The sequence below is a fragment of the Magnolia sinica genome, chromosome 6 (genome assembly GCF_029962835.1).
Source record: "Magnolia sinica isolate HGM2019 chromosome 6, MsV1, whole genome shotgun sequence".
Lineage (NCBI taxonomy): Eukaryota > Viridiplantae > Streptophyta > Magnoliopsida > Magnoliales > Magnoliaceae > Magnolia > Magnolia sinica.
Window position 1 is genome coordinate 7,827,377 of NC_080578.1, and position 11,144 is coordinate 7,838,520.

The 11,144-nt window shown below is 37.4% G+C and overlaps 1 protein-coding gene across 1 annotated transcript; it reads left to right on the forward strand.

Moving 5' to 3' along the window:
- Window positions 1–9,018: 9,018 nt before the first annotated feature.
- Window positions 9,019–9,387, forward strand: LOC131249477 (egg cell-secreted protein 1.1-like). Its single transcript, XM_058250290.1, has one exon. It carries the CDS (start codon window positions 9,019–9,021, stop codon window positions 9,385–9,387), a length of 369 nt encoding a protein of 122 aa, XP_058106273.1.
- The last annotated feature ends 1,757 nt before the right edge of the window (window positions 9,388–11,144 follow it).

Sequence of the window (11,144 nt, forward strand, 5' to 3'; positions counted from 1 at the left end):
ATGAGACTAACAAATAAGGTGTTTAAAGGTAACCTACTCAACTAATGACCAATTATAGTTCTACAAGTGAGACTTATCATCAAAGGATTATTTAATAATAATTCATTAAAGTCGCAAGGGCAAATAGCCAATTCGAGCCACAAAAGTACATAAAAATATTTTTCTATCTTTTAATTCATTTCTTTCTCTATTTATTTAACAAGCATATCTCCTGAACTAGAGTGATTTACTTAACTTACCGCATATGATTTTGGGGTAGGAGAAGCTAATTTAGCCAACCAACCGAGTTATTTTCCAAGATTTCATTGGGTTGATGGTCGAAAATCTATTTCATTCATTTCGTGGTCAATTTCAATCACTTCGCGGTCGGGTTGGATCGAGTTGAAAGTCGAGTGGGTTGGTTCGGGTTAGTGCTCAACCCTAACCCAACCCAACCCAATCTTGGGTTAGAAATTCTCAACCCAAGCCCAACCCAAGAGGGCTCAACAAGTTGATTGGGTTGGTCGGGTGTATAGTTGCTAATATTTTTATTATTATATTAATTTATTATATTTCAATATAGGACATATTTTTTTATCTATGATTTTATTAATTATATATGTGATTATTCATCATAATGAAATTCATTTTTTCTTTAAAAAAACAAGCTAAAATATAGGACAACTCCTTTAAAAAGTCATGTAGCATAACACTCAATCTATTTGGGAGAGAGAAATCCGACATATATTGTTAGTGTGAGTCCTTGGAAATGACTTGGACAAATGAGACTCGACATCACTAGTGTACCTTCTACACAAACAATCCACACTCAATTATAATTTATAAGTAACTAATATATTGATCGGATTCGGGTTGGGTCGGGCAAACTAATTATGGCAAACTAGAAAAATAAAGAAGGCAAACTAGAGAAATAGAGGAGCGAATTATGAGCAACTGAAAAAGCAATGGGTAAACGCATTATGAGCGGCAAACTAAAAAACAATGGGTAAACAATTATGAGCGGGGCAAACTACATTATGAGCGGCAAACTAGAAAAATAGCGGGACAAACTGAGAAACAATGGGCAAAGAATTATAAGTGGAAACTAGAAAAGCAATGCAAATCGAAATATGAGCGGGCAAACTAGAAAAGCAATGGGCAAACTAGAGAAACAATGGGGCAAACTGAATTATGAGCAAATTAGAAAAACAGTGAGGCAAACTACATTATGAGCGGGCAAACTAGAAAAGCAATGAGGCAAACTAGAAAAGGAAGCGGGGCAAACCGAATTATGAGCGGGGCAAACTGCATTATGAGCGGGCAAACTAGAAAAATAGCGGGCAAACTAGAGAAACAATGGGCAAATCAATTATGAGCGGGGTAAGACTGAATTATCACAAAATAGCATTTTTTCAGAAGTAATATCTACTATAGAAAAACAAAAGCTCTAAACACTCACACATAAAATCTAATAAAATCGAATATCACAGATTAACATTAGGCATGTTTTGAGACAAGGAATGAAATTCTCTTGCTTCCAATAACAAGCATGAATTCTCAAAAAAGAATCTTTAAGTGTTCTAGATAGTTTATCTCATGTGCCTCTTCATGGATTGGTGATGGATCAAAAATCTCCCCTATAAAAGAATCCCAGCCATCTAACCATCAGACTTCTTTTCCAATAGAAAACAAAATCAACAATATTTAAGTAAAAAAATGACCATCTTGACCCTTTCAGGTAATAGTTTCTGGCCCAAAACAAAAGACACCCCACACTCAACATAGGCGTCTTTATGCCAATGTTAATAGTTTTGGAATTTTAAGTATTCATGATGTTGTGGTAACTCTTTAAGTAGATATAGATTAACTCATGATATGGCCTGTTCAACTGATATTTTTCCTGTTTTATAGTTGCTACACCAACAAGCTCGTAGCAATTCGATTAGTTAAGATAGAGAAAAGATTTAAAGTCTCCCAACTTATACTTTTCAATATCTTTGGAAGTTTATAAAAGAAAAGGAATAAAAAATCAGTAAAAAAAACCATAGCCAAACGTACATGTAATTGGAGATTTAAATGCGTTAGAGAGATTTAGAAATGTGTTGGATTGAACCAAAAGGACTTCATCAGGACACTTTGGAAAACTTGGTTCGATTTCATGCAATTGTTCATGAGTGACCGTAGGATGAAAAGTTGGACCGAGTGTCAAAAATGCCTTGTCTAATTAGATCGGAGTGTTGAACATGAGGTCATTGACCAGTCCCGGCAACAGCACATCTAGATCTTTGATGAATGACTCTAGATGGAAAGCTAGAGCAGATGAAGAAGAAGATGTGGCCATTAAGATAAGGAAATTGGAAAATTTTGATGCAAGAGAGAAGAAGCAAAGGTAAAAAAAGAGGCGTACAGATTTAGTCTTGTTTATGTATCGGCGACAATACGTGTGTATTAATGAAAGGATGATCATGACTCCTCGTACGATACGATTTTATATGATGTGTCACATGTACAACTCAAAAGGATAGCAAAGGATATCTTTCGGTATAGTTTCAGCCAGGTAGAATGAATGGGCAGACAATATGTGGAACAACAATCGATTACATTTATTGTATCGGACAACAAAAAAACGTCGCTTTCACATTTTTACCAAAGGCGAACTGACGTGGGGGAAATGATGTAGCTTATTTCTGGCCATTTTGGAAAAATCCAATAGGAGAGCAACATGTGGCATTGTATGAGAAATAGGATATGGATGAAAATATCTTCAAGATATGTGGAGCGCTTTTTATAGAATCATAGCTGACGTAAGTTCAATTTTACACATTAGTAAATGGTCGACAAAGTGATATGGCTGAGTTATTCAAAAGTCTAATGAACAAACCACTGTAGTAATGAGAGAAGGATTTGGAAAGAACAAGCTACAAGAAAACTCTATAAATAGCAGAGGAATCCAACAGAGAAAAAAATGCAATATCCAAACACAATACAATAAAAAAAACCAACCAGTCTATCCATTTACTTTTATTCCAGCTTATCCTAGAAATAACAATAATCCAACAGCGATAATTCTTAGTTATAATATTTAGTTGTAATCCAAATATACACTCATACGTTGGATTTGATCTTTATTCAATATCACGTAGTCCTTTCAAGAGACACAATGTTGCAGTTGCTCCTACTAACTGATGGTGAGTTTTTCCTTTCGTTTGATTGATGTTTTTAGTTTGTCCCCTCATAAATAAAATAAATTATCTTCTATTTTTGTTGCCGTTGTTTTTCTAGTTTGCCCCTCATACTTAAGTTTCCCACTGTTTTTCTAGTTTACCCGCTCATACTTAAGTTTGCCCATTGTTTTTCTATTTGCCCCTATATTTCATTTGCCCATTGTTTTCTAGTTTGCCCGCTTATATTTGTTTGTCCCGTTGTTTTTCTAATTTGTCTCGCTCATATTTCAGTTTCGCCATTTTTCTAGTTTGCCTCGATTATAATTCAGTTTGCCCCGTTTTTTTTCTTGCCCCGCTCATATTTCGATTTGCCCCACTCATATTTCTGTTGCCGTTGTTTTTCTAGTTTGCCACTCTGATTTTGTTTGCTCCATTGTTTTTCTAGTTTGCCTCGTTCATATTTAAGTTTGCCCCTGTTTTCTAGTTTGTCTTGCTCATATTTCAGTTGCCCCATTGTTTTTTTAGTTTGCCACGCTCATACTTTTAGTTTGCCATTTTTTTTTGATATTGCGATCTATTTTTGTTGCCGTTGTTTTTCTAGTTTGCTCGCTCATACTTAAGTTTGCCCTGCTATTTTTCTAATTTGTCTCGCTCATACTTCAGCTTGTCCCATTGATTTTCTAGTTTGCCCTACTCATATTTCAGTTTGCCCCGCTCGGGTGGTAGACTCTTAGGAGTTTCAACACCCGGTCAAGCGTTCAAGTATCCGTAGGTGGTGAAATTCCACTAGTGTGAGTGTGTGGGGGTGTGTGTTCATGTTTCCCCTGCTAAATTTCATGTTTCCCTCGATCAATTTTCTAATTTGCCCCACTCAATGTTTTCTCAAAGCGATCGTTTTTTATATATCGCAATGGAGAATTACATCGTTTATAGTTGAAAAGAAGAGTCAAAAGAGGTTTTCTAATCTGATGGAATATTAGAAAATAACTAGGTTGGTTGACTAAATTAGCTTCTCCTACCCCAAAATTATATGTGGTAAGTTAAGTAAATCATCCTAGTTTAGGAGATATGCTTGTTAAATAAATAGACAAAGAAATGAATTAAAAGATAGAAAAATATTTTTATATACTTGTATATACATATTTACATAATTATGTATTAGAGAAAAATGTAAGGGGGAAAAAGATCTCCATGTAAAAAATAAAAAATAAAATTTTTTAAAAAAAAGAGAGAAAAAAGTGTATAGCATTATAGTTATGGCTACGGTTATAATCCGTAGCCATAGGCCGAGCTCTGACCCGGTCGACCGGGTCCCAGCCCGGTCGACCCCAACTCGCTGGCTTCTTTTCTTCTTCTTTTTTTTTTTTTCCCTTTTTAATCCCCACTGATTTTTGTGGGTCTCATTATGAGCTATATGTTATATCCAAACCGTCCATCTATTTGGCGAGCTCATATTAAGGCTTGAGATGAAAAATAAGACTGATCTGACTATCAAGTGGACCACACTGTAAAAGGCAGTGGGGAATGGAACGTCTACCATTGAAACCCTTTTAGGGGTTACAGAAGTTTTGGATCATTATGAAATTTGTTTTTCCTCTCCGTACAGGTCTTTGTGACCCTATGAATGAACTTAGACGGAGAGGATTTCTCACAAACATCACAGTGAGCCCCGCCTGAGTTCCCATCGCCCGACCGTCCGTCAGCGCTCGTCTCTGCATGCCTGCACGAGGAAGGCAGGGGTATTTTCGTCCTCAAACTCGGTGTCCGTACGAGGAGGTCTAGGTGCGTATGTTAAGTTTGTATTGCTTCGTAAAAACTACTGGATAAAAGGTGGGGTCCACAGTCGTAAATTTCTCTTTGTTTGGTCAATGGTCTTCGTAAGCTTTGAGTGATTATTTGTGAAGAGTACACGCAAGCTTTGTGAACTTAGAATAGTTATTCAAACGGTAATTGACCTCATCATGTTCATCCATCACGTTTATCCCTGTATCAAAATGTGAGTTCGAGGATCTGAGCCGCAGATCTGAACGGATGGAGAACATCTGAGAGAACATATGAGAGGGCGTCGCTAGCAAGTTCCCGTGGTCAGAAGCTAGGTGAGCCCACCATCTGGGCATGTAGAGATTACATGGACCGTTCATCAAAAGATCTAACCCAGAGGATGGCCAAATCACATCAAACTTACAAATGAATTGATGTCATCCATCCAATAAAGCGACCTTTTCCAGTCGAATATGAGCCTAAACGTTTGTTTCCGTATGGAACAACGTTTATTTTTTGGCAGGAACATTTTCCCATCGGACCAACTGATGAACAGTCACATCGTATTCTAGATGAGGTAGGATAAGGATACAGAATCCGTGTCCCTCAAGGATAAAAGACAACTCTCGTTGCCCAAAAGAAAAGGGAACATCCACAGTGGGACACATGCATGATCAGATGGTCACGGGTCACGACAACACACATTTGGCGGTCGAGATAACACTCAGATTCGATAGGGACCCCTCCACGGGAGTGGATTAGACCCTTACTGTGGGGCCCACCTTGATGAAGTGTTGTATGTGCACGCTGGTTATCCGTTTTTCCAGCCCGTTTTAGGACGTGGTGATTGAACGTTCACCGTTAAAAAGATTTCTAATGTCCACCATATTGCTTATTGGCCATCCAACCTAGTCATAAGGTCAACCAAATATGGATGAAGGGAAACTACAAGGATTGTCTTGATCCAAAACTTTCGTGACCTAAAAAATACTTTTAATGGTCATTCACCACTATTTTCAGTGGTGTGGTCTACCTGAGATTGGATCTGCTTAAGTTTTGGAAGTACGTCCTAGAATAACTATAAGAAAACGGATGTACAACGTGGATGTACAACGTACATATTCATCAAGATGGCCTCACGTGGTAAGAGTACTAAATGTCCCATGTATGCAAAGAGTCAAACCATAGTCGGTCCCTAGGTCCAGGTTAACCTCGGTGTCAGTGGGCTAACTGCAGGTAAAAAAAATATAATTTATTTTTATTATAAAATAAATTTATAAAAATACAAACTAATAAAAAGGCAACACACTTCTCTTTCTCATTCTCCTTTTTGTTCATCTTTCTCATCTTTTCTTTTGATAAAAAAAAAAAATCAGTAAATAAGAAAAATAGCTATAAAAAACAGACAAAAGAAAAAGAAAAAAAGAAGCATAAATCTTCTTTTTAAATTAAAAAAAAAAGAATAAAATTTAAAAATAAACAAAGAAAACAACGTTGCCACTTACCTTTTCTTTTGCCTCTTCTCAATTTTTTTTTTTTTTTCATTCCTCTCCTTTTTTTTTTTTCTTATCTTTGATGAAATCTTGAAGAAGGCAGTTGGAACATTGGAACTTAGGAAATAAGGGGTTTTTTTTTTTTTTTTTTTGTAATTATGAATAAACACATTTTTGTTGATCATTAATTATTTTTCATTCTTAAACCATCCAATAATAGCCCACCAATCCTATAGCAAGATGATGAAATAAGCTTAGTTTTTGGTTTATCATACATCTAAATGAAATCCAAAGCTAGACATTTTAATTTGAATTACTTGTATACCAGCATGCATGACATACTTCACACATTGATGGAGTATTAAACTATTTCTCATACATAATGTTTACATTTGTTCCTACACATTTACGCGGAAAAATGAAATGTTGTCACATATGGTACTACGTACAAATGACGGACAAAATCCTACCTGCACTCTGAGGATATCTTCTACCTCATATACTTGGGAGACATGTCACCAATCAAAAGCAAAATGATTCAAAGCCATACACACATATGTAGATGAGACATTGTGACGAAGGACATGTAACCCTCACATGAGTGGTACGTGTGACTAAGCAGCGTGCTCGGCAAGCTTATAAAGACTCACTGAGATAGTAAATCTATTATAATCTAGATATGCATAGCAATGTTATCCCATACCTCTAAAAACGTTAAAATAAAAAACTTTTTAGAGACAATCGATGCTTTCATAATGACTATGAAAGTTCAAGAAGCAAATAATTTCCAAATTAGAAAGAAATTGAGGGATGTGATGAGGAATCTGAGTCCGACTAAGATATTATCTGATCCCATAACCTTTAAGGATCCCGAGACAGTAAGGAGACTTAATATAATTAGTTGTCACCCTCCCAATTTATATAAGAAGCACATGATGAAGAGCTCGAGGCACCAATTGAGCCATCACACAACCCTCTCACAACATTGCCTTATCTTAGTTTTAGCCTTATTTCCCCCACTTATGTCTAACCTTGTTGTAAAACGATTGGAGTTTAATATAACTTAGATCATTGTTGTTCAACATTGTCACTGTAGTACGCTTAGGAGTACGCTTAGGAGCAATGTAAATATATATGACCCTTTATTGTCGGATCCCAATCAACCAAGTATATACTTGAAATATTACACCGGTCATATCATGATAACCATACACCTTGATTATTTGTCCATACAAGCCATCACAATTATTTCTAATTTTATTTTTTTCTGTTTTTATATTATTGTTGATTGTTCTTATCTTCATTATAAATCAATAAAATCATGGCAGTTCGTCTTTATTTTTAATTCTTTTAATATATTACTACATTGCTAAGAAACCTAAAGCCAACAATCATCGCTAAAAGAAAGGTCCTTGATTCAATGCAAAAAGATCTCATTCAAAAATACTAACCCACCATTATAAATCACTTGATTATTACACATTGGTGATTGGACAATTAGTTTGATCGACCTTCATAATTTGATACTGTAGGTGATTTGGCACATGAAGTCACAAACATTTAATCCAATTCGGGTCGAGTATGACTTTGGTATGCGTGACCCAACCTTAATCACACATGTTTAACTGAATAAAAGCCATTCAATATCATTTATGGGCTCCTATTTGATTAAATTACATTGCATAACATGACATAGGTCTCCATGCAACTGAGTTGGACTGCCAAACAACAATCAAACTAGTAAGTTAATGCCAAAGTGGAATCCAACCCATACAAAGGGTCATCCCCACCGTGAAAACCACCTAGTTAAAATAAATAAGGTACAGCCAATCGTAGGTTAGGCCAAACATGTACTTTGTATCAGATCTACGGCTGGATTGTCCCAATTTTTGTACCAGGTAATCTTCATGGTGGGTCCAGCCCTTTAGACGGGTTGGATGTTGTAGAAACTTGACCAATGGACACTTATGTGCTAGTTAGACGGTAAGCTATCTTCCAACTGGTTTCTTGTGAGATCTCCTCCATAATGAATAACTAGTAACTGACAAATAACTGCGCTTTGCTAAAGCCCACATGTGTGTACAAGACAGCATATATACAAGCCCCACATATGCCCTCATAACACAAAGGTTTAAGATCCAGTCCATCCATTAGAAGGATAACACTGCATAGATGTCCTTGATCAAGAATCAGGTCGATCCAATAGTCAAATGAGCCACAATTTGAAAAAACAAACATACAGCTATGAGAAACTTAAACAAAGTTTTCCAACACGTCCACCTCTTTCTAATATTGTAGCCCACCTGCCACCTGAACCACCTTCATTTTTGTGAAGTAACACTTCCATGGTGAGGACCACCTCATGAATGTCTTGGATATTATATCAGCATAACATGCTGGCACATGTGATTGCATGTAAATGACCTGCCTTGTACACGTGTACGGGCTTTAAAAAAATACTTACAAGCCCATGCAAAGCCCTAAAAGCAAACGTTACAAAGATACAAACGTAACACCTTTCTTCACTCTATCCCACTCTATAAAAACCCAAACCTCTACATACCAAAAACCTCAAGCTTCATTGCAACCCTCACTACATAGGTGCAAGAGTACTTACAACCATGAAGAATGCAGGAGGCATTTCAATGGTCATGCTCATAGCTATCATGGTCTCATCGGCAACGCTGCGGGCCGCGCTTGCGGTGCAACATGAAGAACATAAACAAATCCATTCAAGGCCACCACTTATAGAAAAAAAGGGACAAAGTTGCTGGTCGTCTCTGTCAAATATACCAGGTTGCACTGTAGAGGTGTTGAAGGCAATACTTCAACTAAACATCGATCTGGGGCCTGACTGTTGCAAGGCCATCGTCCATATAGGGAAGAACTGCTGGGCCGAGATATTCGGTTTCCTGCCGTTTAATCCCATGCTCCCATCTGTGATGGAGAAATATTGTTACACCGTTTATGGAATCCACGCTCTTCATTGATAGGATTTTGTTGATGGGATTTCCATGTTTGGTTTTCCTGTTCAACAAGTGAATAACTTCCAATCTATCATGTTCATGTGACATTCAACACTTTCAATAGGATGGAATTAGTACGAGGATTGTCTTGTGTCAAAATAAGCCCCATACACTCATCAAATGGGCCACAGTAGAAAATGATGTCTAGACCATTGATATATAATAAGTGTGATCAACTTGATGAGTGGATGTGGCTGGTTTTTGTTCGACATGATTCTAATAATTTGGAAAATCTATTGGACGGGTTGGATTTTGCACTCATATGAAAGGTAGGAAGGTATCTGCAATGTGGACAGTAACTTATGGTCCAACCGGTTGAACTTAGACTTCTCTTTTCTAATTAAACTACGTAATAATAAGAGCTTCTTTCTTTTGTTTTCTTTTTGTGTGCCTCTCTCTCTCTCTCTCTCTCTCTCTCTCTCTCTCTCTCTCTCTCTCTCTCTCTCTCTCGTATGATGTAGAGGTGTGGTGGGCCATGAGCTTGGAAGCCCACCGATTCCCTCTTCAAAATTTAAATAGGTTGCAGGGCGCCGGACAAGCTGGCTTTGGATGGGCTTGGGCCTATTAGCTTAGCCCAAGGGCTGGACATGGGCCACTGATGACTAGCCCGATCCATTTTTGGTCGGGTTTGGGCTTAAGTTATCCTAGCTGGCTCGACCTGACTTCTTGTGTACATCATAGCATGTATCCTACAAATATGCCATTTTAATCCTTGACTATATATGGAACCCATTCATCTTGAATGTAGACCATTGATTTTTCTTCCTCTAGGTGTCCATTTATTTGTGCATGGATAACCCACTTGATCAACGGATAGATTGGTACGTTGGAGTAATGAATGGGGATTTATTGATTTTTGGGACAAGCAAGGCCGGGTTGGGTCGGTTCAAACCCAGCCATATTATTTCGTGCAAAGGTCTGTCGTGCTAGGCCTATCCTAGGCCTGTGCTTTTGTAACACCCCGGTTCCCGGAACTCAAGTACACTACTCGTTTTCCAAAAGCTCGAGTGTTAACCTTTAAAATATTTCGAATTTTCACATACATTTTTAAATTATTTTTTTTATCAGAGTTAATATACTAGTGGAATATGAGCAAATCAAGTATAGGAGGGAGTCCAAACATACATAACCAATACTTCAAGTGGTTACCCAAAAACTCATACAAACCAATGTCTTAACTCATTATAAAAATAATAGTACAAATTAAAATGAACTGAAGTCAGGAAAGAGAGTCGCAAGGTCATCTGACTCCTCCTATTAGACATGAACACCAGCTTGCGCATCATCTGCGTCTCCTGCACACTGAATACGGTTTGATATCGTCAATGGCTATCCAGTGAGGTATAACCCCCAAGATTTATTGCATCATTAAGATAATTAAGCATAGTTATCAGAGATAGTATATAACGAATATTACACAATGATTATCATGGGAATCAGATAAGGTTCATCAGATATGCATTCGTTAAATAAATTACACAAAATAATCCTGTTTAAATGCATGGATGCATGCACATGCTCACATACCTGGGGGTGCACATTCAGCTAGTAAAAAGTCGCCCAAGGAAAACTAACCACCCGGAAAGACCATACAGACCGCCCACGGTAGATTAACTACCTAGAAAAGGTCATGTAGACCGGCCGCGGTAGATGAACTACTTGGAACAGGCCATGTAGACCGCTCGTGGTAGATGAACTACCTGGAAAAGGCCATGTAGACC

Bases quoted from the DNA above. Each gene is read 5' to 3' on its own strand.
- LOC131249477 (XM_058250290.1), top strand. From the start codon at position 9,019: ATGAAGAATGCAGGAGGCATTTCAATGGTCATGCTCATAGCTATCATG.